At 41.7% G+C, this 26,952-nt stretch overlaps 2 protein-coding genes across 3 annotated transcripts in view; both read right to left on the bottom strand.

The window, feature by feature from the left end:
* Window positions 1–1,309: 1,309 nt before the first annotated feature.
* Taco1 (translational activator of cytochrome c oxidase I) lies at window positions 1,310–8,784 on the bottom strand. Its single transcript, XM_026402242.2, has 5 exons — window positions 8,343–8,784; window positions 6,508–6,614; window positions 5,083–5,210; window positions 4,222–4,399; window positions 1,310–3,938 (listed from the first exon to the last, which is right to left on the bottom strand). The coding sequence occupies exons 1-5, from the start codon at window positions 8,611–8,613 to the stop codon at window positions 3,738–3,740; spliced, it is 885 nt and encodes a 294-aa protein (XP_026258027.1). The 5' UTR covers window positions 8,614–8,784; the 3' UTR covers window positions 1,310–3,737.
* Window positions 8,785–15,830: 7,046 nt separating this feature from the next.
* The window catches only part of Dcaf7 (DDB1 and CUL4 associated factor 7), a 32,049-nt gene continuing 20,927 nt past the window's right edge, over window positions 15,831–26,952 (bottom strand). Inside the window, exons 5-8 of one of the 2 annotated variants that reach the window (XR_013343942.1) lie at window positions 26,575–26,784; window positions 25,487–25,604; window positions 20,586–20,821; window positions 15,831–15,897 (exon numbers count right to left, since the gene is read on the bottom strand). Coding sequence is in view for 1 of the 2 variants with exons in the window: in XM_077800719.1 (XP_077656845.1) it covers window positions 20,649–20,821; window positions 25,487–25,604; window positions 26,575–26,784 (501 nt within the window). In the remaining variant the exon portion in view is untranslated. Of the gene's footprint in view, window positions 20,822–25,486; window positions 25,605–26,574; window positions 26,785–26,952 lie in introns of both variants that reach the window. The other variant, XM_077800719.1, reaches the window with a different exon arrangement.

The raw sequence follows: 26,952 nt of genomic DNA, 5'->3' as shown, positions 1-26,952 counted from the left end.
ATCTTAGCAGGTAGGTTTAGATGAGACTTTTGTTCTTGTATATTTCTGTAAGGTTTAACTTAAAACAAAACAAAAAAATAAATTTCAGCTGGGTGCAGTGGTGCACTTCTGTAATCCTGGCAGCTGGGGAGGCTGAGTCAGGAGGATTGCAAGTTCAAAGCCAGCCTTAGCAACTTAGCAAGATTCTGTCTCAAAAAAAGGCAGCTGGTGGGGGGGGGGGGGCGGGCAGGGCGGCTGGGGATGTGGCTCAGTGGTTAAGCATTCCTGGGTTCAATCTTTGGTAACAAAACAAAATGTTACCTTTTTGGTATAGAAAAAAACAAAAAAAAGGTAAAAAAGGAAAAATTGCTTTCCTGTTCACTGGCTAGGCATGGTAGAAGAAAGTGGTTTGGTGAAGACTAGTGTGTAATCTATTGTAGCACTTGCATATGCTAGACCTATTGACATTTTAATTTTTTCTCCTCAATATCTCCAGAGGAGTCTGCAGGAATTCAATTAAAAGTCTGGGAGTCAGGGGATCCTAGGGTTTTGAGATTCATTAACTGCTTTGCTCTAAGTTACAAAGGGAAAAAAGTAACTCAACCAAGGGGTTGAATTTCCACAGTTGGTTAGAGGCAGAGTCCTCTTTGATTCAGTCAGGGCCTCTGGCAGAGGGAAGGCAGCTCCACACAATAGCACTTATTAAAACAATAAAGGCAGTGGAAAGAGCCTGTCACAAATACTTCCATTCCACCAAAAGGACACTTGAATGTAAGCCTAATGTGGCTTCAAGTCCTTGAATGATTTTTTGTTGCTAAGAAAATGACCAATAATACGGTAAAGCAAGTCAGTTCCAGACCCCATTCTTCTGATTTTTTAAAATATTTTTTTAGTTATAGATGGACACAATCAATACCTATATTTATTTTTATGTGAACCCAGCGCCTCACACGAGCGAGGCAAGTGCTGTACACTGAGCTACAACCCTAACCCCCCATTCCTCTGATTTTAAGGTCTATCTGGCTCCTGCATACCCAGATGTGGTCTCCCTGGTTAGAAAATAATTTGTGTAGGTTTTTTTTTTTAAGTATGTCCCCTAGTTAAAAGATAATTTAAAAAAAAAAGTAATAAATGATTATAAAAAAATAAAACAGTAACTACATCAGCATTCTGAGATATGTAGTTTTGAAATTTTGGAACACTTTCTTCTAACAGTCTTATATATGGATATTATATAAATACATATTTTTAAAACTTGAACCACACTCTAGTATTCTATAATTCTGTATCATTTTTTCACTTAATATGTAAAGATTTTCTGACAAAAATATTCTTTGAAAAATAATTTTTAATGGCAGCATAATACCTCATCATATTGATATGACAATTTTTATTTAAATAGCTCAAGATCTCTTTACCAGATCTAGAAACAGCAGAACAGGTTCAAGAAAGGGTTCCTTCATTTCCTCTTGTACATTAACTGCAAGAGACTGCAGGATACCGCCAGGGGTCAGTGCAGAGCCATCTTCTTCAACAGAAGCTATTACCATGCAATTCTGCAAGTAGCCTTGATGTAAGAAAACTGGTTATGCAACAATCCATATTAATAAATTCTATCTACGAGGCTAGAGAAATCCAATTCACATTATTATATTATTACATAAGAGTAGGCTTCCTTATACATATTTCTCAGATTAAAAATGATCAGTCTTCCAAATTAATTTAACATTTCCAAAAATAGAGATACTTTATAAACAATGTCTATTAATATAAGACGTGGTGTTAGAACCTGTTCTCACCTGATTTGTGTGAGATCAACTGTGCATAATATACTTGGCTTATTTGATACAATTGTTGGGTACAACGCAGCATATAAACTCATATAAACTTAAAATTATACTATATTTTAATTATATGTTAATCAGCTGTTTGGATGAGTTATCTCCTACAAAATAAAGAATTCCAGGTAGTAGTTTGACTATGAATAACGAGATACAAGGGCATATAGTTTAACATCATCTTGGATTATTCAGTCAGTTTTCTTCCCCACAGCCATTGCTCTCTGGTTTTCAAGGTCATTGTAAAATTAGTCATCTATCGTTCCTAAAAGCTAAAGTTATCATTTATAGTCAATTTGGTTTTGGTTATTTTCTATCCTTATTTACCTGAGGCTCCTTCAGGAAAATTACTGTGAGCTCAGAAATAGCTTAAATAACTTACAAGTAGGTGGATAACAGGGATCCAAAAGGCATTCCAGGCCCAAAATGCTTGACAGGCATTCGTGGTTGGCCTTCCTGGCCCCTCTGAACCCAGAAGTTACTACTAGGAACAAAAGATACCCAGGCTTCTGATTCAGTCTTTCACTCTTCCTTCTGTCTCCATGACCTCTTCGGTTCTTAGGGCCCCATCATTTCACATATGGGATGGAAAGGAGCTGGGGCTAGTGTCCTAGGTACCTGCAGCACTCAAACTCAGCTTGATGATGGCTTTCTGGGGAGCAGCCCAATCTTCTGACAGGTCTACTCTGACCAATCTCAGGACATACAATGGTCAGGAAAAAGAGGTCCTAGGGAGTCCCTTATCACTGACACCTAATTTTCTACTGGGCTAGAACCTTAAGCTCTCTGGTGACAGAAGGGCACAGAGGCCACATCAAATGAAGATACATGCACAGCACACCCCACAGTGTGGGCAGCTCCTATAGAGAGTGGTCCTGCATTTTCTCTCTGAGGTCACAAGGTGCCAGCTGAGCAGTCTGTGCTCTAGATAAGGAGAGTTCTTGTACACTGTAGATGTTTGAGAAATAATAGTTACATGAATGAATATCAGTATTAAGCCATAAGACCAGTATTAGACCACAGAGTGCCTGGATACAATCATATTTCTATGGCCAGTCAAAAAAATAAGCAACAAGCTGGGTATAATGGGGTATGCCTATAATCCCAGATACTCAGGAGGCTGAGGCAGAAGACTCACAAGTTCAAGGCCAAACTGGGCAACTTAGTGAGACCCTGTTTCAAAGTAAAAAGTAAAAGGATTTGGGGGTATAGCTTAGTGGTAAAGCATCCCTGGGTGAAGTCCCCAGTACTACAAAACAACAACAACAAAAATCTGGAATTGAAGGACAGAACTAAGCATGGGGTACTGAAATAGTTAGTCTATAAGTCCAATACCCAAATGAATGCAGAAAAGCTCAAGAGCCATACAACAGCAATGCAGCAACCAAGATCAACCACTGTCATTATTTAAGAATAGGATCCAACTGGGCATGGTTGTGCACATCTGTTATCCCAGTGAGGCAGGAGGATCCCAAGTTCAAGGCCAGCCTGGGCAGCAAGACCCTGACTTAAAAAATAAAAAGGGGCTAGGGACAGAGCTTAGTGGTACAGCACCCTTGATTCAATCCCTAATACCATAAACACACACATAGACGTACCCACACACAAAGAGTGGTTTTCAATATATAGGGCCTTGAGGAGTTTACAATTCCCACAAGGGCCAACTACCTGAGATCACAGTCAGATCAGCTGGCTGATCCCACCCTGCATCCAGGAGGGCTCTGAAATACCAGCAGTGCCAACAAAGCAGTCCCAGGAAAGTGTGATTCCCCTGGCTTCAAAGCCACGAGTAATGGCCTTTGACCTCCTAACCTGTTAGGCTTCCCACCTGCTTCAGTCTCAAAGATTGCTGCAGATGCCTGTGCTAAAGAATGAGCTGTCCCTTGCCTAAGAAGGAGCCCACAAGCACATATGTCCTGGTCATTCAATGTTGTCATAGACATGAATCACATCCTCATAGTTGCCAAGAGCCTGGATGAGATGAGCAGCCTTCTCCAGGTCGGGGTCAGCCAGTCGCACTGTTGAAGTGGGGATGAACTCCAGTGTACAGGACACAGAGCATAAGCCCAGAGAGTCCAGCTTGTTCCTCACTTGATGCAGTGAAGAGGCATCACAAATAAACTAGGGATAAAAGAAAGTCAGAAGGTATTAAAACAAAGCCAGATAGAACTTTGCAAAGTTTCAAGTGGAACTGCTGTACTGTAATATATCATTGGGTTAAATTCACAGTTTTCAATATTCTGACTCCTTCTCATCATCCTCAGTAGAGTAGGCCCCTTATCCAGTATTCATTTCATTAATGTTCATACAATATGTGAACTCTTTTCCTCACCTGTACCCTGGGGCACAGGAAGAAACAAGAGAGGCATGTTAAGCCCACCAAAGATAAAGACTTCAAACTCACTTTAAAAAGGTTCTTTTCTTCTTCATCTTCAGTTTCCTTGACATCTTCAGCTCCTGCTTCAATTGCCAGCTCCAGGGCACGCTCTAGGTTCACAGCTTTCTTCTCTCTGTCTTCCACTCCAACCACAACCACCCCCTTTTTGTCAAAAGAATGACGAGCTCCTTCTGTCATCATTCCCCTGAGAAGAAAGGAAATGGGCCAGAGTGCATGGATGCCTTTAGACATTCAGCCTCCACAAAGTACAGACTTTAACACCACCTCTTCCTCACTGGGCCTATAGAGCAAACATGGACATGGAGCAGCTCCCTCCCTGAGGAAGATGCAGCTAATGCTAGGTAAGGAATAGTCTAAGAACATCCCCACCCTCTATTTCTGCCCTGATTGGAGTCTGAAGGATACAAAGACTTTGCTAATTATTTCCTGGAGTCTTAAAGACTCCAGTCCTGGTAAAACATTTTAAGACCTGACCATTATATAGCTACAGATGGGATAATGGGACACAGATCCTGTCTACACAGATGAACATGTCTTTTGGATCCTTCCTAGAACAGAATATATTAAGATCAAATCAATTATGCCAGGCTGGGGTTGTGGCTCAGTGATAGAGTGCTTTCCTAACACATGTGAGGCTCTGGGTTCGATCCTCAACACAACATATAAATGAATAAAATAAAGGTACTATGTCCACCTACAACTAAAAAAATATTTTTAAAAATTCAGTTATGCCAGTGGATTCTAATAAGGAGAAGGTATGCTTATAATTTGAAATACCACAAGAAGTCAACAGTACTTACCTTGCATAGATTAGAACCAGAAGGCTCTGTTCCCTCCCACACTTCTCTCCCCTAGACACACACCTACCCATTCTTGTTCAGGATATGTCGAATGTCTGACTGGCACTTGGAGCCACTGTTAGATAATGCCTCAATGAGCAGAGAAGAGCCACCAGGGCCTCGACCCTCGTACAGCAAATAAATGCCCTTAGTTTTCTGCAATAAATAACACAAACACATTTTCCTGTTTCCCAATTCCCTCCTACACGCCAAGTCCAAACCACGGGCACCACAAAGTTGGCTTCATAAGATGGGCCTCTAGGCTGGAGCCTGGACTCTCAAGTCTTTATTTCTGTCCCCATCTTCTCAGAGGAGGCCCTAGGGACCAACTTTTGAGGTAACTGAAAACATCACCTCTTCTCGGAAGGGAGTCTGTTTTGGTTCCCTGGTCCCTTGAATAATCAGCCATCTCTGAATTCTGCTTCCTCCCCTCCCCAGCCAAATCCCACATCTGTCCTCCCAAGTCACCCCCCACCAGGATTCATCCTCCTACATCCTATTTTACATGAAACCCACCTGTTAAGTCTCAATGCTCCTACCCCTGGATTGCTGAATACCGATGCATAAAAATCATACAACAGGGCCTTGTCCTAAGAGCTGGTGAAAATAGCATGGACTCAAAATTCAAACACTCCAGAATGCCAAAAATCAAATTCATCTGGACTCCCCACACCTCTTACTTACCCCTGTCTACGCATCCAATCTCTACTACTCTTTTCAAGCACCCTGTCCTGCACCTTTCTGGAACTTTCAACTGATGACTTTTCTTATTCTTTCACAAAGGAAATACAGGGACCCTGGGTGGAAGAAAATTGTATCTCTGCCTCTGTCTACATAAAGGCACTATGCATAATGTTAGAGCATAGTTTCTGGAGTCTGATTCAAGTCTGTCATTTTCTGTTTGAGCTAAGTCCAGTCACCTAAACATTCTGTGCTTCAATTTCCACTTAAGATCATTTTGAGGATTCATTGAGATAATGCATATAGAGTTTTTAGCAAAGTATTTGGCCTGGCATAAACACCCAATAAACACTAGCTATTAAGATGATTACTAACTCCTTCACATCATTCTTCCTTGTCCCAGAGGAAAAGTACCCCTCGCAGGAGTTCAACATCCCTGCTCCTCCCACCATCACTATCGCTGTCACCCTTTGCCCTTCTACTGGCTTTTCTTCTACAGGGCATAAACATTTGAAAAAGAAAAATAATCCTTCTTCAAACTAATATCAGGGCTTTCCCCACACTGTGCCCATTCTTTCTATCCCATCCCATCACAGCTTGGTTGGGAAGTTCTGGAACACCATCTACTCATCCTGCTTCTGACTGTGCTCCTCCAAACCCCAGAGGCACTTGGGTTGAGAGTGTCTGATAATTTAAGGAGTGTTTGGTAGCCTTCCAAACAGACCCTGTGGGAACTGTGTTCAATAGCAAGAACATTAAACTGAAGACACACCTCCATTTTTAGTGCTGCCTCAATCGTTGATTTGGGCATATGCTTGCTGCGACACACCTCTAGGATATTAGCTAGGTGGCTGTTGCTCTCAGGGTCAGGGCCTCCCTCTGAAATAAAGAAAAAAAGAGTCAGCAAAAATATCTCATTACAGCATGGGAGAAAAAAGGGATTTACAGCCCTACTTCCAGCCAAAACAGTGGCAAGTTACCATTTCATTCATTAAAACAATGTACCCATGCTGAGCACAGTGGACAGGCCTGTAATCCCAGCCATTGAAGATGCTGAGGTAGGAGGATCAGGAGTTCAAAGCCAGCCTGGGCAACAGTAAGGCACTAAGCAACTCAGGGAGACCCTGTCTCTAAATAAAATAAAATAAAATACAAAGTAGGGCTGGGGATGTGGCTCAGTGGTCAAGTTCCTGAGTTCAATCCCCAGTACCAAAAACAAACAAACAAAAACCAAAAAAACAATGTATCCAGTACCTGCATGGAATATAGGAAGTATTTTGGAAAATAAATTTCTAATTCTCTGCGTCTTTGGGAATGGTTATCATTCTGCTAGGTTTTGGCAAACTCTACTTTTCATTAGATAAAATGGTGAGAGACACTGATGATAACAATATCTCCTAGATTTATTAATACTCCTTGCTCTAATTCTATTACTTTGTGCATAATTACTGAAATGTTCATATGACATTGTAAGTACGCTGTCTCTGAGACTAGGGGCTGTATCTCATAATCTTTGTATGATCAGTGCCTGTCAGGAAATAAAACATTCCATACTGTTAGTTGAACTTAATATCAAGAATTCTTAGCTGGATATGCCAACTCATTCCTGTAATCCCAGTTACTCAGGAGGCTGAGGCAGAAGAATTCCAAATTCAAGGCAAATCTGGGCACTTTAGTCAGACCCTGTCTCAAAGTAAAAATTTTAAAAGGGCTGGGGATGTAGCTCAGTGGTAGAGTTCTTGCCTAGCATGTGCAAGGATGTGGGTGATCTCTCAGTACTGGAAAAAAAAAAAATCCAAGAGTGAATGGCTGTTGGTGTTAGCCCTTCAGTAAAACACATACATACATACACACAGAATTCAGAAGAAAAGGAATCAAAAGAAATACCAGGCAAGAGTTCTAGAGGCAAATTAACATTAAATGAATGCTTATTATGTTCAGTAAAATACTTAAAAGCAGGCAAAATCCATTTTACAGAAAAGGAAACCAAAACCCAACAAAGTTAAGCCACTTGTGCAAGGTCTTGGATTAGAATCCAAGTCTTCCTGATTTCAAAGTCCCTGCTTTTTACAGGATTTTTTTTTTCTCTACTCCTATGGGTGTCTGACACTAAAAAGAATACAGACTTTTTAGGGTGGCTACAAAACTGGGAAAAGATATGGCTGCAAGCCTACCTTCTAAGAAAATATGTCTCAAGAAACCCTAATGAGGCAAACTGGGGCTTAGGCAAGCAATAGCCTCTGCCACAACCTACATGCTACAAAAAGCAACTGCAGAGGGCTTGGGTTTGAGACATATATCTGACTTGAGGATTTGTTTTTATGGAGCTCCTAACTACAGACTTGGATGAAGTCACTTTTACTTCTTATCTTTCTTTCTAGGGCAGCTCTCTTTTTAACAAGAAAAAGTGTTTGGAAGAGTGAATGAGGGACATCCAATGTAGACAGGTTCTGAAGGTTAATGAGGTGGGTAACAGTGGTAATTGGGGAAAGAAAAGAAAATGAAGGTCTCGGGATCAGGGTGCACCCTAGCGCAACCCCAGGAGGCAAGCGAGACAATAGGGTCGGAGAGGGCATCGGCGGCCAGAAGGGGCTATCAGGTTCTCACCTTTAACCGCCAGGCGGATGCTCAGACAGAGTTTGGAGAAGATGCGACTCCTTTCTGTATCCTTGGGACCTTTAATGTGCCGGACTTTAGACCATTTGTTGTGCCCGGCGAGGGACGCCGCGGTAAGGTGCAGCTTCTTGCTCGCAACAGGGCCGTAGCCCGGAGGCTCTGGGTGGGAGGCGAACCTAGATGCCGCAGGGAACCCGGGGCCTCGCGCCCGCAAGCATCGGGCAGTTGTTTTGCTCACGTTGGCGGCAGCCCAAAACGCCATCGGCTCCCACTCTTGGCTGCAACTTCCAACAGCAGCGGCTAAGATGAGCCCGTCCTGTCGGCTGCCGGAACGAGTAGGTTTGGACGCTGAGCTTGCTTCCGCCGGTCACGCCTGCCTGCAGCAGTCTAACGAGGAATAACCTCCGCACTGTCCTCCCGGCAGCCAGATGTGGGGAACCTTGAAGGAGTAGTGCACTTCCTCTCACAAGTCCGTTTCAAAAACAGGTCCCCATCGCCCGCAAAGTCCGTTCCGTGGCTTCACTGTACTTGGCTCCTGTTTTGTGGTTCCCAAGAGTCTGAGGCGTGGCCTAGTGTTCAGTCCTTCCGGGTTGCTTGGGGGAGCACCGAACTTTATGTCCCACAATGATTTAATAGGGATACATCTGGTTTATGAAACTGATTTTGCTTCCAAATTCCTTCCTAACACTGAGCCAGTCCAGAATAATAGGTCGTCTGCTGCTGTTGCAAAGAAATATGTCGTTTAATTGCCTCGTTTTAAGGTAAGAAAGCCGCCCTCAGAGAAGTGAGTTATCTAGACCTTTACTCTCTGACTCATTTACATTTACTCTCTGGCTATAAACAAGGATACCAACTTTACCAACGTAGAAGAGTTCAAAACACAACACAAGCCCTTTGAGCTTTAAAGTAATAAATTCTAATATAAATGACAGCAGTGATCATAGTGATTAAGCTCCTAAACACAAGAGGTTCATTAGGGCACATTCAGATGAGCCACCGGCTTTTGGGGGAGAGGAGCCTTTTGTAGTTAAACTCGCTGCTTTAATTTCTGCCCTGTGGCTGAGTTCAAACTTTGGCTGTTTCATTTACTAGTGCAACGTGGGGCAAATTCCTTTACTTTTCACTTCCTTAGATATAAAATCTAAGATTGAGGTAGAATAGAAGAAATAAAAATATATAGGCAGAAAGGAGACATAAAGATAAAAGAAATTCTGCATAATATTTCAGGCCAGTCACTCCCTAAGCCAGTGTCTCCTAGGCCAGTCACCCACGAATTCCTGTGAAATCTGTAATTCTACCTTTGCACTGTTGTTAATCAACACCCCCCCAATAAATATGTTAAATAAAGAGAGATGTAATATTTTGAGAAACCTATAATTTAAGGGACTTTCCAGTGCTATTGATCAGACAATCAAGAACACATCGCCTAAGGATCCTGAGATTGCCCAGACCACCATAAACTGTCGAGATCACTAGACCGGTATCTTTCTCATACCTCCTCTCAGCAAGTTTCTTTTAAAAGAAGAGCCAGAGCCTGGCACAGTGGCACAATTGGTAATTCTAGTGACTTGAGAGGCTGAGGCAGGAGGATTGCAAGTTTGAGGACAGCCTCAGTAACTTAGGCCCTAAGCAACTTTGTGAGACTCTGACTCAAAAACAAAATATATAGGGCTGGGGATGTAGCTCAGTGGTAAAGCACCCCTAGATTCAATCCCCAGTACCTAAATAAAGAGCCAGAATTTCCAAACCACATCTCTCATTCTCAAGATGGCCTGTATTCTCACTTGAATGTGTATTCCTTGCTTTACCTCCAAAAGCATCTATCTTGAGATTGTCAGCATTCTCCCTGAACACATATCTACCTTCCTAAATAACAGGAAGTAGACCTCTGTTTATGCCTCTGACTGATACACACTTGAAATTATTTTCCATCATTTAAGGAAAAGATCTTGCTAGTACTGAGTCAAATCCCCCCTTCCCTTTGGGATCTCCTAGAATCCTTCTCCAGAGACACCTATTCTCCAGTGTCAGGATAATGGGATAATAGATGTAAAGCACACAGACATAGATTTATTATTATTATTAATTATTATATTTTATTTGTTATGTATTATTTTATTTGTATATTTTTATTATATTTTGTTAATATTTATCATTTTATTTTATTACATAAGGACCTCCCTAATCCAGCTACTCATTTTGCAGTCTCATGTCCTGATGCTGCACTCCAGTGTGAGGAAAGAGTTCACTATATCCTTCCTCAGCTCCTACCACCTGACCCTTTCACTGGAATTACAGTGGTACACCACTATGCTCAGCTCTGAGTACAAAATCTTATCACCTCTTTGCATCTGTTTAAAATGCCTTCGTTGTCTCATTGGTGAAATCTTTATCATCTCCCAATTTGGCTATCACCTTCTCAGTGATCCTTCTTATGGAACTTCTTCAAAATTTTAGCTGTAATTTTTTTCTTGTGGTGCTAGAGACTAAACCTAGGTCCTTGTAGCATGCTAGGCAAGTGCTCTGCCACGGAGCTACATCCTTAGCCCTTTAACTGTAATTAATAGTTCACTTAGTAATGTGTGTGTGTGTGTGTGTGTGTGTGTGTGTGGTGCTAGAAGTGCCAGGATCTTGAGCATGCTAGGCAAGCACTCTATCATTGAGCTATACCCCCAGTCTTTTTAAAATTTTGAGACAGGGTCTTGCTAAGTTGCCTAGGCTGGCCTAAAACTTGTGATCCTTCTGTCTCAGCCTCCTGAGTAGTTGCAGTTACAGGTGTGCACCAATGTGCTCAGCAAATTTAACTTTTTAAAAAATCCAGGCTTCTTAGTGATGAACGCAGGCAGGCATCCTCTTCCTTGCAGATTAGCAACACCATATTGCTCTTAATACTTCTCCCAATTCCTTTTAAGCACAGACCTATGTCTTTTTTTTTTTAAAAAAATGCTTTGTCCTTAGCACAATTTTATTTAATTTTTGGTGGTGCTAGGGATTGAACCCAGGGTCTTGTGCATGCTAGGCAAGCACTCTACCAATTGAGCTATATCCCCAGCCCCCAGACCTATGTCTTTGCTGGGCTCTATTATACTTCACTTTACCTGGTTAGTTTTCATTCTTCCTTCAGGATGTAGCTCAGGTTGTCAGGCTTGATGGTGCATGTCTATAATCTCAGTGACACAGGATGGTGAGGCAGGAGGATCACATGTTTGAGGCCAGCCTCAGCAACTTAGCAAGGCCCTAAGCAATTTAGTGAAACCTGATTTCAAAAATTAAAAACAAAAGTGGGGGCTAAGGATGTGGCTTAGTGGTAAAGCATCCCTGATTCAATCTTCCCCCCCACCCACCGCAAAAAAAAAAAAAAAAAAAAGATTCAGCTCAAGCATTATTTCCTATCTTAAGATCAATATCTACAAACTCTCAGGTTGGGCTGAGGTGCCCTACTCTGCCCTCATATAACCCTTCATGCATGCTTGTATTTTGGTACTTACCTTTTTTTATATCAAAATGCTTATGTCTCTCCATTATGATACTATTCCTGTGCCCATAGTAGGTTTTGAAAAAAAAAATGACTTTATTAATACATCCCACATGTAATACAGGCCATCAACTTAAAAATGATTTTTGGTATATTTACAGAGTTGTGTGGCCATCACCATAATCAATTTTACATTTTCATCATTCTCAAAAGAAACACTATATCCATTAGCAGTCACTACCATTTCTTCCCAATTTTCACTGCCTGAGGCAATAGCTTCTGTCTCTGTATATTTGACTGTTGGACGTTTCATACAAATGAGATCATACACTATGTGATCCTTTGTGATTCACTACTTTTTTGCTTATGTTTTCAGGGTTCAGTTATGTTGTAGCACATCAGTATTTCATTCCTTTTTATTGTCAAATAATATTCCATTATATGAACATACCACATTTTATTTATTTACGTTTCCACATTCTATTATGAATAATGATGCTATGAATATGTGAATATGTGTAAACTTGGGAACTTCACTTCTCTTGGGAATATGAGTGGAATTTCTGGGTCAGGTCGCAATTCTATGTTTTACCTTTTTGAGGGACAGCCAGACTGCTTTGCGGAGTGGTTGCATTACTTTATATTCCCATCAGCAAGGTATGAGGGTTCAGTTTCTCACACCCTCACTAAATTTATCTTTTTGTAATTGTTACCATCTGAGGGGTGTGATGTGTTCTCATTGATTTGATTATACTTCCCTTTTGAGTAATAATGTTGAACATCTTTTTTTTTTTAAATCGTGTATGGATTGTATTTGTAATATATATATATACATTTTTTAATATTTATTTTTTAGTTTTTTTCGGCGGACACAACATCGTTGTTTTGTATGTGGTGCTGAGGATCGAACCCGTGCCGCACGCACGCCAGACAGGCGCGCTACCGCTTGAGCCACACCCCCAGCCCCAAGTTGAACATCTTTCTATGTGCTCACTAGCTATTCATGTTACGTTTTATAATTAAATGTAGTTATGATGTTACCTTAGTAGCAAAATGCAAATTAATAGAATTCATATTCACAAATAAGTGCAGAAATCAAACAAGGTTGCGACTGTTCTTGTATCATCACCAGTCCTCCAGGGACAAACCTGTCATCCAACAGTCAAGCTGTTGCTCACTGCAGTAGGGGAGAGTACACACCAGAGGAATGGTGGGAGGATGGTATCTTGTCAGGTAAAGGATATGACAGTTACTATAGGATTATGGGGAAGGTGGAGATTTAGCCAAATTTAAGTGAAACAGTTTGATAGGCTCAAAGGAACACAGAGTATGCAAAAATCTGCTGACATCTGCTTGGACTGCAGAGGGCCCAAGGCATCAGTCTCCTCAACAGATATAAAGTTAAGATAAATTTAAAGTTGTGTTCACAAACCTCTGCCTGGAAGCCCTATACCTGGATTGGAAATCAAGGCTATGCTCCTTTCTGTCAAAGTGACAGCTCCTCCAAGTAAGACAGTCAGGATTCAAACAGCAAACTATGATTTTAGAGAACAGTTTCTTGGTGAATTTTTTTAAAAAGTAGTCACTCAGAAGAAAAATGTGTGTTTTTGACACTTTAAGCTTCAGCATGTGATTTGGAAAGAAATATAATTTGCTTTGACTCTGAAGCTGTTTTTATGTGTATTTTATTTTTTTGACAGGGCTTGGGATCACTCCCAAGGTATAGGCACACACTAGTTCTACCACAGAGCTACATACCCAGATTTTTTTGCTTTTTCAGTCCGAGCTATTTACTTCCTCAAGACCAATTCACAAATGACTGAACTATCTCCAGAGGCTTGATTGTCAGGATCATTGAAATCGCTTAAAAATGAACCTTGGAAGGGTGGGGCTGTGGTGGCTCAGTGGTAGAGCACTTGTCTAGCACATGTGAGGCAGTGGGTTCAATCCTTAGCACCACATAAAAATAAATAAAATAAAAGATATTGTGTCCATCTACAACTTAAAATATATTTTTTTAAAAAAATAAAACTTGGAGGTAAAAGACTGGTAGAAAGTATCATTCTATTAGGTTCAAACAGCTTTCAACAAATGACGCTGTTATTCCAGGTAGTGCACCCTATGATATATTGTAAAGACATTACTATTTACTGGTCACTTTATTTCCTCTTCCAGGGCCCACAGAAGACTTGATTTCTTGACTTTCCTTATGTTGGAACCATGTGACTGAGTTTGGTAGACATGGGCAGGAGTAAGCCACTTCTAGGCCTACCTGAAAAATATTACTTCCCCTTTCCAAAGTGACTGGGAGGCCAGATGTTCCAGATGAAGGTGGAGAAGGGCTGATCTATTGCCAAAAGACTTTGTGTAAGCAAAAAACAAACTTTGGTTGTGCTCAGTCACTGAGATTTGGGAGTTTGTTGCACAGCCTCACCTTACCTAGCCAATTGAGAATGCAGTCAAGTGTCACTCTCCCGGTTTTATCCTTAAAAACATGGGAGCAGAATCACGTATTTCCTATAAAACATGCATTGTAGATCATAGCCCAATTCCAACAGAGCCAGTGGGTGCTCGGGAATTTTAAGTTCTTGAGTACACACTTGTCTTCAAGAACCTGTTACCTCAATTCCATGTTCTCTTGCAATGGCAGGCACTTGCTGAATACTGGCTCACTAAACTAACCAGTTTGCCTTGCTTCTCTTAAAATGGACTAACAGGAACAAATAGCTAAAATAAATGGGGGGGTTGCATTTCATCCAGGCTGCACAGCATTGGAATAGCAGTGGGATAGGAACCTTTTCCCCATCCTACCATGTTGGATCATAGGTTTGAGAAACTGGCATGGCTTTGGAACTCTCGAGTCAGCTGTTAAGAGCCTGGTGTCCAGATATGAGATTTAGAAGTTATCATCTCTTTGTTTTTCAAAGTCAATAGATTACTGAATTTTGAATATTCCTTCACTGTGCCCTGTCCTCCTCATCTCTTATGCTCCTGCCTTAGTTCAGGCTTTTGTTTTCTCTCACCTTGACTAATACAGCATGACACAACTCCCCATCTCACTACCCTTTCAGAGGCTTCATTGCCTATCCTTCTAAAATGCCTTTTTTTTTTTTTTTTTTTTTTGTACCAGGAACTCAATCATGACCCTCTTTCCTCATCCTAGAGTGCTTAACCACTGAGCCACATCCCCAGCCCTTTGCTCAGCTCAGTTCTCTTCCTAGCCCTTTTTGGTTTATTTTGAGAAAGGGTCTCACTAAGTTGCTGAGGCTGGCTTTGAACTTGTGATCCTCCTGCCTCAGCCTTCCTAACTGCTGGGATTACAGATGTGCACCACCATACCTAGCCTAAAATGCAATTCTGTTCATGACTTCATTTTATGTAAATTTTCCAATGTCTCATACATGAGTATTAGGTATAAGGTCTAACATTTTTGCAAAGCACAAAACTCTCCCTGATTTGCTTCTGCTTACCTCTCTACATTTCCCACAATTTCCCATGCACAATTCATTAATATGTAGTTCTTTCTTGCCTCTACATATGGGTATTCTCTCTGCCTTAAGTAACATCCCCTATTTCCAAAGAACTCCTACTCAAATTCCTGCTCCATGGCAGACTGCCAGTCCCCAGTGCTGAAAACTAAACAATATAAAACCTGAGTCAGGCTCCCCTCATCTTGCAGTCTTCTCTGGCTTCCACCCAGGCAGAGGCCAATCACGGCTTCCTCAGGGCTACCAGTGTGCCTGAACACATCCCTGTTATTGTAGTAACATTACAAACTATTTGTAATTTGTCTCCCTTTGTAGAGTGTAAGCAGTCTGAGGGACACAATCCTTGGCATACCAAATAACAAGCAAGTGACCAAAACAGAGCAAGAGATGATGAGCTGGACTGTCAGATAAGTGTAATAGGCTGAGGTGGGGTTTAATCCTCCAGCCAGTGTCTCTGAAACATTACCAAAAGGGCAAACTGGGAAGAATTGAATTCACCACAAGAAGAAATTCAATCTATATATGTTCAAGTTTTATTACAAAGTATGATGGGCAGAAAATACGGTACTTCTTATACAGGAGGCTGAAACAGAATGAAAGGGTGAAAATTAGGTTTAATATACTTAGGAAACAAGAACTAAAGTCATAGAAACACTCCACTTTCAAGTGCCTTTGAAGTGGCCTTCAGTGGAGATCCTCAGTGTGGTTTCACAGCACAGTGTTATAATTTTATTACAAGCCCTGTGTACAATCAGTCCTGTGAAAATAATATTCATAAAAGAAAAACAGTTACAGTACAGTTCTGTAAGGGGCAGCTTCCTCTCCACCTGACAAGGGGATGCCACAAAACCTACAGGATAGAGGGAAATTTTAGATATATAACAAGAAAATAAGTTCAGACATACTAGGCTAATGGGCACAGAAAGACTGGTTAGATAACATTTTAGGGAACAAGAAATCTCCATTTTCTACATCGAGGCTTATACAATCATGCTACAAATTCACACTTGGTGGGGAACGAGGCAAAATCACTGTCAGAGGGGTCATAAAATACACAGGAACCAAAGCAAGTGATTTATACTGGACTAAAGCAATTAAAAGCTTCAGCTCAACATTTTTCATAACACACTGTATACTACAATCAACCCAAGATGAGAACCTTTCTTTTAAATAGTAGATGTGACCATAAGTTCATCTTCACTGGTTTGTCCCAAATGTGGGTGCTTGTATGTTTTCCAGCTGTCACACAAACTGTCACCATCTTCCTTCTGGAGTCCAACTTTCTTTAGCTTATTTGTTTCTGGTGTGACATACCAGTCCAAGCCTCTTTCAGAAGGCACCTGCATGTTTCCATTTTTAAAAACTGACAACCAGATAAAGCAGTCCAAAAGGACCTGGCCCATCCAATGTAGCCACATATTTGACTTTGACCATTAGCAGCAATGACAACAGTGGGAGGATAGGGTGAGGTGGGCAAGGTGCAACATAAGACACTCTCAGCAGTGGCACAGCCAGCACAAAGAAGATGACTCTCGGAAAGCCTGGCCCAGGTTCACCTTGCTTTGCTCAGCTCAGTTCTCTTCCCAGAAAACTCAACCTAAGCATCAATCATGACCCTCTTTCCTCATCCTGGAGTGCAGACAGTAAAGGGAGAAGGCTCTACTTCAATTCTCTGTGTTTGGGTCAGTTCTCTACCCCAAAGCAGACAGACCAGAGATGTCACATTCTTAAAATGGGGAAGTGAAGGGCAATCTAGAAGCCCTCCCACATTTGGTAAACCCAGCAGTTCTTGTATGTCCTTAGAGCCTAAGATTCTAGAGTCTAGGCTGCAGCAGGGAGAAGGTTCTATAGTGGAAAGGTAAGGGGTAGAAAAAAGAAAACAAAAAGGAGGAGGGAAATATGACTGCTTATCACCTCTGTGCAATACAATCAAGAAGAACCATGGTCTGGAATGGTCACAGGTCATGCAATGCTTGTGGATTCTTATCACCCACCAGACATTGCCTATGGCTGCCTGCTGCAGGGAGGGGTCCCCTCTGACCTGAGCCATCATCCTGTCTCATAGCTACCCAGCACCACTGATTGGTCCAGGAAGGCAGACTTCACGTTCAATACTGCTCAGGGGCGAGTTTAACAAGTGTGGGTAGAGCTCTTAGCTGTTTCAGGATGAGGGCAGCCTCATTCCACAGCCACAAAACACTCTCTGAATCCCTACTTCAGATCTGAAATGCCCTCTAACATTTCCTCCTTTCATCCACAGAAACACCACTTTTTCCCATGTCCAAAATTTCCTCCTAAAATTTCAACTATTGTAAACACATCGTAGGACTCTGAATTTTTTTTTGTTGTTGTTCTTCCTGAATCTTAGCCAATTTTCTGAGCTGAACCTGATTCTATATGGAATTCTCACCAGTCATCAAATATCATTTCTCTTCAAGTCCTAACCTTGCAGGCTCATTCCTCCCTGGAAGGGGAGGACTTCAACTTCCTGAGTCCATCATTCAAGCCCCTGAATGCCTTGGACTCACCAGCTTGGCTGTCTGATTGTTAAGAGACCTGAGGTCCAACTGACTCAGCATTCCACCCTTCCTTGGAAGCAAAGACACCTGAAGCTCAGCCTGCCAAGATAAGTCAAAGGGCCATCACAGCTACCAGAGCTCAGAGATGCCTCTGTGGCCTCCCTAGTGAAGTCCTAGCAGCATCTCAAGAAGAACAGATCAGGAGCCCCCTTGTTGACTGTCATTTTGAGAACCAAAACCAATTAAAGAGATCTGCTTTAGAAACTAAAACTTCAAGACTTTCTACATCCTCACACTACAGAAATAGCCACCTCAGCCATAAGGCCATGTTCCTGATGGGAGGGTGAGAGACCTGGATCTTTAAAATACCAGTAACCTGGCAACTGTGTGTATATGTTTTTTGCTAAGAGAAGCAAGAGTGAAGTCTCAATTTTGTTCCAAGTGGGGCACAGAAGAATAGGACTGCACTTCAGGGCCTACAGCAAAATGACAGGTCTGGAAGTCCATAGGGCAAGGAGGGAAAAAAACATCAGAAGTAGGTGGTTTCCTGGGTAAATAGCTACCTCATCAAAATCTATTTTAATAACTATTGCTAATTATATTTTCTGAATTACTATTTTTGAGTTCCAGTTAATAAATCTCCTTGCCACTCAGACCAGGTTTAAGTCCACATTGAAGCTGGGCATGGTGGCATGTGCCTGTAGTCCTAGCCACTTGGGAGGCTAAGTTTGAGACCAGCTTGGGCAACATAGCAAAACCCTGTCTCAAAAAAAAAAAAAAAAAAGAACTCAGTAGAGATAGGCCATCCCCAGCAAGACCAGCCCTTGCTATCACTTTGCAGATTCTCTCCACAGAAAGAAACTGGGGGCCTCCTAGAGCAATAGCCATCAGCTGGACTTGCTACCTTTAGAGAAGACCCCATAACCACTAGCAAACACAATTAAAAGCAGAGAAGGAGGGTCAACCAAGAATTGCTCACTCTACATCTTCAAATGATACAATGCAAAGCTGGTGGTAAATGCAGAAAAGTCAACCTCAAGTAGATGGCCAAACAGATCCCCAAATCAGAATGATAAAGTAAGAAGGTCAAAGCTGAAATACCCCAACTAGAAAAGGCTCTCCTATGGGACAAGCCCCTGTGTGGTAAAGCAAGCTATGACTTTTGGCATACTACTCCATCAGCTGTGGAAAAGAAAGACAACCATAAGAGTTTAAGGGCTCAGAAGAATGAAGTTAACATTTACTTTTTGGTGAGATCCCAAGAGGACAAAACCACTGGCCTCTAGACCTGCTACTCTCCTAATCTCAGACAAGTAACTCAGTCTAAAAAACCTTCAGGCACTTGGTAGAGCCTGACAAGCTAGGTGAACTCTCCTCAGAGCACATTACAAACTGTGCCCACCCTAAGGGCTCATCCAAAGTTGGAATTACACACAAGCCTCTTCTGTGAAACCCATTCATGTAACGGAAACTGACATTTGTGACCTGTAAGTCAACAAAGACAACTTCAGACTACAAGTCCAATACTGCTCAGAGGGTAAACTGGGTGAAGGTGAGTTTGACAGATAAGGGTAGATCTCTTAGCTGGCTGACCCTGGAGCCTGTGATTCTTTTATGGCTATTTACTTGATGGCCTGGGATCATCACGGCAGATTAGTCCATCCCTTATGAACAGCCTGTATCCCCTACTCTAATGATCTTGCTCAAGGTCAGACGCATGGACTGTATCTCTCAGGAAGGTACTTGTTCAGAGCACTCAATCCAGAGGGGCCAATATCCCATCAGGCACAGGAAGCTCAAGAAACCAATACCCAAGTTCAGCTTAGAGATCATTCCTGCCTCTCATTCATTTCTGAAACGGAGCAGCCCAGGGTTTACGTCTGGAGGGAAAAACAGACTCTGGAACTAGGTACTGAAAACATAATCTCAATTCAGTTTTCCTGAAACAATTCCCCTTTAGCCTGGTCCTTCCAGGTACCTGCCTATCTCAGTTCTAACAAGTGCCCAAAGGTACCTAATAGGGCCTGACACAAGAATTTCAGAGTGTAACAGAGGCCTCCTACATCTGTCCTGGAGCCTAGAAAGGCCTTGAAAAGGGCCAGGTTGAGAAAAGGTTGAGGAGTCGGTGGACTTCAGAGCACCAGGCAGTTTGAGATTCCTGGTTGGATGTATGCCACTCAAGCAGTGACTCAGGAAGGTAAACTGCTCATGGGATCAAGGACCCAGTACCCATTCCAGGCACTGAGGGAAAAAAGAAAGGTGCAAAAACAGAGGACTATGAAACAAAGGAAGAAAACAGGAAGAATGGAATTCTTTTCATAAAAAAATTAGCCTGATAGATAAAAAATACACAAAGTGAGATTTGTTGAAGACACTGATACCAGGAGAAAAGACAACTTTGAATTTGTTCCCGCTTAAGTGCTAACATGGACATGGATGGGGAAGACATGGACTGCTGCCTTGGGCAGCAAACAGAGACAGCTAGGGCAGATGGATACAACAGAGCCAGTGCTCATTAACACAACAGATGACAAACAAATATACAGAAATGTTTAATTGAGGCAGCAAAGGAGAAGAAGAAAGGAGAGAAAACAGTAAAACTCAGCCCTGGGCTGAGGAGGAGCCACATAGCACTGAGTCCGGCACAGAGAGTGAGGGGTGACTGGCCGGGAACTCCTAGAGCAGCTTTTGGAAACAGTGGGTGCAAAGCAACAATACACATACTGGCCACTGGAAACATGTTTCTTCTTACTTGGGGTGGGGCAGAGACGGGAAACACAGAGGCCCCTGCCTTGTGGGTGAGGTGCCACCAACACTACACTCGGAGTATCTCCAGGCAGTTGTTGTAGCAGATGGCAATCCAGTCGGGCTGAGTGGATGCCCATTGCACATTGTTGATCTCTCCTTCAGCTGTGTAGGCCAGGATAGGGTCCTCGATGGCCCGGGGCATTTGCTGGATGTCCCAGATGAGAGCCTGATGGTCATCCGCTATGGACAAAGAAAGTGAGCAAACAGTGTCACAACTCAGGCAATGGGTAATGAGTCACAGCTGACAAAGCAATGCCTGTGAGGAAGGTTTTGTTTTAAGACCCTTTTTTATACATGAGGAAACAGTTTCAGAAACGTTAAGGCACTTGCCCAAAGTCATACAGCTATGCAGTCAGTGAGTGGCAAGCTCAGGTCTAGTCTTTATTCCAGGTCATATATGTCCTCAGGCCCCATGCACATTGCACCAGGGTTAGGACATTAGATCAGGACTAAATGAGCACCTCTCATTGGGCTCAGGCATCAGGAGAGGGCAAAGGGATAAAAAGGATCCCAAAAGAGGAAGTCATTTTCAGACACTAAAAAATACCCGAGTGATTAAAGATCCCGCTCTCATGATTCAATGTAATGTGAATATAAGCCTATGAAAATGACTAGAAGGAAATCTATCAAAACGAGAATGATGGTAACATTAGAAAGACTAGGTTATCTCTACTCTTCTCCATTTCCTAAGTGAACTGTAATGTGGTCACATTACTTTTTATTTGGTACTGGGGGCTGAAACCAGGATGCTTTACCCCTAAGCTACATCCCCAGTCCTTTTTATATTTTGAGACCGAGTCTTGCTAAGTTGCCAAGGCTGGCTTCATATCTGCAATCCTTCTGTCTCAGCTTCCCAAATTGTGAGATTATAGGCTCATGCCAAGTTGATCACAGGACTTTTATAACCGAAGTAAAAAACTTTTGAGAAAAAAAAGCAAGGACCTTCACATCATCCATCCTGATGTGAAAGCCAGTCTTGGATATTCAAGGAATCTGAATAAACTGATAGACTAGGCTAACCATAGGCAACACTGGTCTCTTATCAAGTCCATGTAACATGGGCAAAGTATAAGATCCCTTTCCTGGGAACAAGAGATCTGAGGCATTGCTTCAAACCCTCAGTCATCCAAAGCCCTGAGATCCTGTCCTAATACTCAATAAAGTACTCTTAAGCAACAGCTCTTTCAATGGAAGGGTCTCAAAACAAGTGCAGCATACACACAGCAGGGAGCCTGGCGGAGGCACACTGTTGGAGCAGAAGGTAGGGCATCTGCCAAGCCAGTACTACTCTCTATGAATGAAGAGTGACACTTTTTTCTTCCTTTTCCCTCCCTATCCATACTCCAGGACAAAAAGAGGGAAGTAATGAAGAAGGCAGACCATGACATGGGGTTTAGAAGGTGGCAGCAGCCTCCAAGTGGTCCTCAATGAGATGTGAAGCCATGAGCAGAGGGCTATAATTGAGAAATGCTTCCTGCTAGTCAAATTAATACTATGATGGCAGAAAACCATCAATCCTCGATGCTTCTTTGACTATATAATGGATAAAATTCATCATAAGGCTAGTAATTATTGAGGAGAAGAAAAAGTATGGTAGAAGGAAGCCTGATGGGCTGGGTATGGTGTAGCACATGCCTGTAACCCCAGTGGCTCAGGAGAGTAAGGTGGAGGATGGCAAGTTTAAAGCACTTAGTGAGTCCCTGTCTCAAAATAAAAAATAAAAAGGGTTGGGGATGTGGCTCAGTCGTTAAGTACCCTTGGATTCAATCCCTACCACGCACCCCACCCACCCAATACACATACACAAAGCCTGATGCACTGGGGAAAAAAAAGAAGAATGCTGTGGGACTGGAGTAGAATCCTGTTGCATAAAATAATGGGATGTGTGCTCATATTTGGGGGTATGTATATGCTTGTATACACCAAAAGGGTCCAGAAGAAGACACCAACTGTTGTTAAAAGTCACCTATAAAGAGTGTGGTTCAGAGGTGGAAATGATACAGCAAGGAGAAAAAAATGACTTTTACCTTCCTATTATACCTCGGCATTATTTTCTGTCTTTTTTTTTTTTTTTTTGGTGCTGGGGATTGAAGCCATGCGAGGCAAGCACTCTACCAACTGAGCTTATCCCCAGTTCCCATTTTCATTTTTAATAATAGACTTGCATTATTTCTAGAATAAAAGTTACACTGACAACCATCATATTTTTAAGGGATACTCTTTTTGGTCTGCAAAAATGGTGAGAACTATAAGTCACATGATACTGATCATGCAAGGTTATGTGCTCTTCAATACATTCAGAGCTTCCTGCAGATTTGTTATTGTGAAGGTAGGAAGTCTTGACAGTTCCAAAGATTCTATTACAAGAGGGATGCCTCTTCTTGAATATGCATTCCCTGTGTGAACCTAAGTTTCCCAGGGGACTTTGAGGCACAGCCTCCCCTATATTATTTAATATTTTTTTAGTTGTAGATGAACACAATACCTTTATTAATTTATCTTTTTTATGTGGTGCTGAGGATCAAATCTAGTGCCTCTCATGTGCTAGAAAAGTGTCTACCACTGAACTACAACCCCATATTATATTTATATTAATAAATACTTTATTAATTTAATTATATTTTAACAAATACAAATTTAATATTTATATTTATTAATATAAATATCAAATATATTTATATATATTTTTTTTTATTGTTTGTCGTTCAAAACGTTACATAGTTCTTTTTTTTTTTTTTTTTTTATTGGACGTTCATAACATTACATAGTTCTTAATACATCATATTACACGGTTGATTCACGTGGATTATGAACTCCCGCTTTTACCCCGTATACAAATTGCTGTATCACATCAGTTTCCCTTCCATTTATTGACATAATGCCTTTCTAGTGTCTGATGTATTCTGCTGTCTGTCCTATTCTCTACTATCCCCCCTCCCCTCCCCTCCCCTCCCCTCCCCTTTTCTCTCTCTACCCCTTCTACTGTAAATCATTTCTTCCATTTGTATTATCTTGTCTTACCCCTCCTTTCCTCTTATATGTCATTTTGTATAACCCTGAGGATCGCCTTCCATTTCCATGCGATTTCCCTTCTCACTTTCTTTCCCTCCCACCTCTCAACCCTGTTAATGTAAATCTTCTTCTCAAGCTCTTCGTCCCTACCCTGTCCTTGTTTCCTCCCCTTATATCAAAGGAGTCATTTGGTATTTGTTTTTTAAAGATTGACTAGCTTCACTTAGCATAATCTGCTCTAATGCCATCCATTTCCCTCCAAATTCTATGATTTTGTCATTTTTTAGTGCAGAGTAATACTCCATTGTGTATAAATGCCACATTTTTTTTTATCCATTCATCTATTGAAGGGCATCTAGGCTGATTCCACAATCTTGCTATCGTGAATTGTGCTGCTATGAACATCGATGTAGCAGTGTCCCTGTAGCATGCTCTTATTAGGTCTTTAGGGAATAGACCGAGAAGGGGGATAGCTGGGTCAAATGGTGGTTCCATTCCCAGCTTTCCAAGAAATCTCCATACTGCTTTCCAAATTGGCTGCACCAGTTTGCAGTCCCACCAGCAATGAACAAGAGTGCCCTTTTCCCCGCATCCTCTCCAGCACTTATTGTTGTTTGACTTCCTAATGGCTGCCAATCTTACTGGAGTGAGATGGTATCTTAGGGTAGTTTTGATTTGCATTTCTCTGACTGCTAGCGATGGTGAGCATTTTTTCATGTACTTATTGATTGATTGTATGTCCTCCTCTGAGAAGTGTCTGTTCAGGTCCTTTGCCCATTTATTGAGTGGGTTATTTGTTATCTTATTGTCTAATTTTTTGAGTTCTTTATATATTCTGGTTATTAGGGCTCTATCTGAAGTGTGTGGAGTAAAGATTTGTTCCCAGGATGTAGGCTCCCTGTTTATCTCTCTTATTGTTTCTTTTGCTGAGAAAAAACTTTTTAGTTTGAGTAAGTCCCATTTGTTGATTCTAGTTGTTAACTCTTGCGCTATGGGAGTCCTATTGAGGAATTTGGAGCCTGATCCCACAGTATGTAGATCATAACCAACTTTTTCTTCTATCAGATGCCGTGTCTCTGATTTAATATCAAGCTCCTTGATCCATTTTGAGTTAACTTTTGTGCATGGCGAGAGATAGGGATTCAGATTCATTTTGATGCAAATGGATTTCCAGTTTTCCCAGCACCATTTGTTGAAGATGCTATCCTTCCTCCATTGCATGCTTTTAGCCCCTTTATCAAATATAAGATAGTTGTAGTTTTGTGGATTGGTTACTGTGTCCTCTATTCTGTACCATTGGTCCACCCGCCTGTTTTGGTACCAGTACCATGCTGTTTTTGTTACTATTGCTCTGTAGTATAGTTTGAAGTCTGGTATCGCTATACCGCCTGATTCACACTTCCTGCTTAGCATTGTTTTTGCTATTCTGGGTCTTTTATTATTCCATATGAATTTCATGATTCTTTTATCAATTTCTACAAGATATGCTGTTGGGATTTTGATTGGCATTGCATTGAACTTATAGAGAACTTTTGGTAGTATCGCCATTTTGATGATGTTAGTTCTGCCTATCCATGAGCAGGGTATATTTTTCCATCTTCTAAGGTCTTCTTCTATATCTTTAATATAAAATGTCATTAGTATATGGATAATGCTCAGATCTCCACTGAGGGTAAAGATGATCTGGAAATGTGGAGAGGCTCCTGATAAGTTAGTTACTTTGTATACATCTCTTAAAACTAACCTTGACAAACAGTACGGATTATATTCCTAAGAACCCAGGAGTCAAAGATTCTTCACTACCCCTTGTTAATTTCTCCCCATCACGGTTACCTGCAGTGCAGATGTGGCAGGATGAATGTGGGGCCCAAGCAATGCCATTGACACATGCTCGGTGGTTGTTTAACCTGGCAACAGGTGTGCAGGGAACTCGGACATCCAGAATCACCACCTGTAGAAATACAAGCAAAATGCCCAGGAACTGCAAGGTGTGAAAGAAAAAAAGAAGAAACAAGCAAAACACACTATACACACAATTTTTTTTAACATAACTGTTCATTTGTGGATTTAAATAATATTAAAGGCAGATTTCCCAAGGGTTGAGGAATAAGAAAATAAAGAACAAAAAAAGTCCCTATTTTGAACAACATCAGGCCCTGAGACTGATAGGAAAGGGGAAAAGAAGGAGTAGGTAACGTGAATTTGGACAACACCAAACCCCAGTAGGTGCTTAAGATTTTATTTTTTTCTCTGTGCAGAACTGGGGATTGCACCCTGGCTGTGCACATGCCAGGCAAGAGCTCTACTACTGTGGCTCCTGGTAGTGCCTATGGTAAGAATTCTGTGCATCTCAGCTAGGCAGAATGAGAGCCTCACCAAAACAGAAGTTGAAATGTAAGAAGTCTGAGGCATCCACTTCACCAAACCAAGGTAACTACTACATCATCTCTACCAACAACCTACTCCTTTCATCAAGTCACTGTCATTTCTATATCTGCTTGCTGAAGTCAGATGGGCAAAACTGCCTGTTTTTCACTCACCCTATAAACACAAATGATTTGGTTTGCTTTATAGATTCTGCTTGTTTTGGTCCCAACTCCAATTCTTCAGATTAGTAGAAGATCTTAACAAAGTCCTTGTTCTTGATCTTGGTATTATTAACATTTTGGGTAGGATGACACTTTATTGGGAACTGGCCTCTGCATTGTATGATGTTATCAGCATCCCTGATTTCTATCCACTAGATGCCAGGAGTACTAACTGCCTCCCACCGTGTGTGACAACCAAAAATGTCTCCAAATATTTCCCAAGATCACCTGGGTACAAAATTGCCATCAGCTGAGAACCAGTCTTCTAAAGATATACTAAGAAGTGATGGAGTTAGGTGGCAGGGCCTATGTGAGCCTGCATGGTATGCTCACCTCCATTCCATCCATGGCCATGGTGGCCAGATAGTTAGGGTCCTGCTTGTTCCAGCAGAGGCGAAGAAGTGGGTGATGCTGTGGGTCTTCATAAATGATGGTGCTGTGTTCCAGATGGCGGAGGTCAAACATCCGAACTGAGCCATCGGCACCCACAGAGGCAAACATATCCCTGCCACCCCCAGCTCGGCTAAACGCAATATCATAGACCTGTTGATGAGGAAGAAACTTCAGTCAGATTCAGATCTGTTGCCTCCTTTTCCTGTATCAGGGAAATTTTTTTCATATGAACCCCAGCTCAAAACACTGAAGCAGATAAATAAGCCCAAATGGTGTCTGTGAGTATTGGAACCCAGAGCTCTGACACCCTTTCCAAGT

This window comes from Urocitellus parryii, chromosome 7 (genome assembly GCF_045843805.1).
Source record: "Urocitellus parryii isolate mUroPar1 chromosome 7, mUroPar1.hap1, whole genome shotgun sequence".
Taxonomy (NCBI): domain Eukaryota; kingdom Metazoa; phylum Chordata; class Mammalia; order Rodentia; family Sciuridae; genus Urocitellus; species Urocitellus parryii.
The sequence above is the reverse complement of the archived record's forward strand: the minus strand, read 5'-3'. Positions and strand labels throughout refer to the sequence as shown.

Bases quoted from the DNA above. Each gene is read 5' to 3' on its own strand.
- Taco1 (XM_026402242.2), bottom strand. From the start codon at position 8,613: ATGGCGTTTTGGGCTGCCGCCAACGTGAGCAAAACAACTGCCCGATGC. The intron at 6,615-8,342 runs GTGAGAACCTGA...TCTTTATTTCAG, and splicing joins CATCCGCCTGGCGGTTAAAG to AGGGAGGCCCTGACCCTGAG. The intron at 3,939-4,221 runs GTGAGTTTGAAG...TTTTATCCCTAG, and splicing joins AAGAAAAGAACCTTTTTAAA to TTTATTTGTGATGCCTCTTC.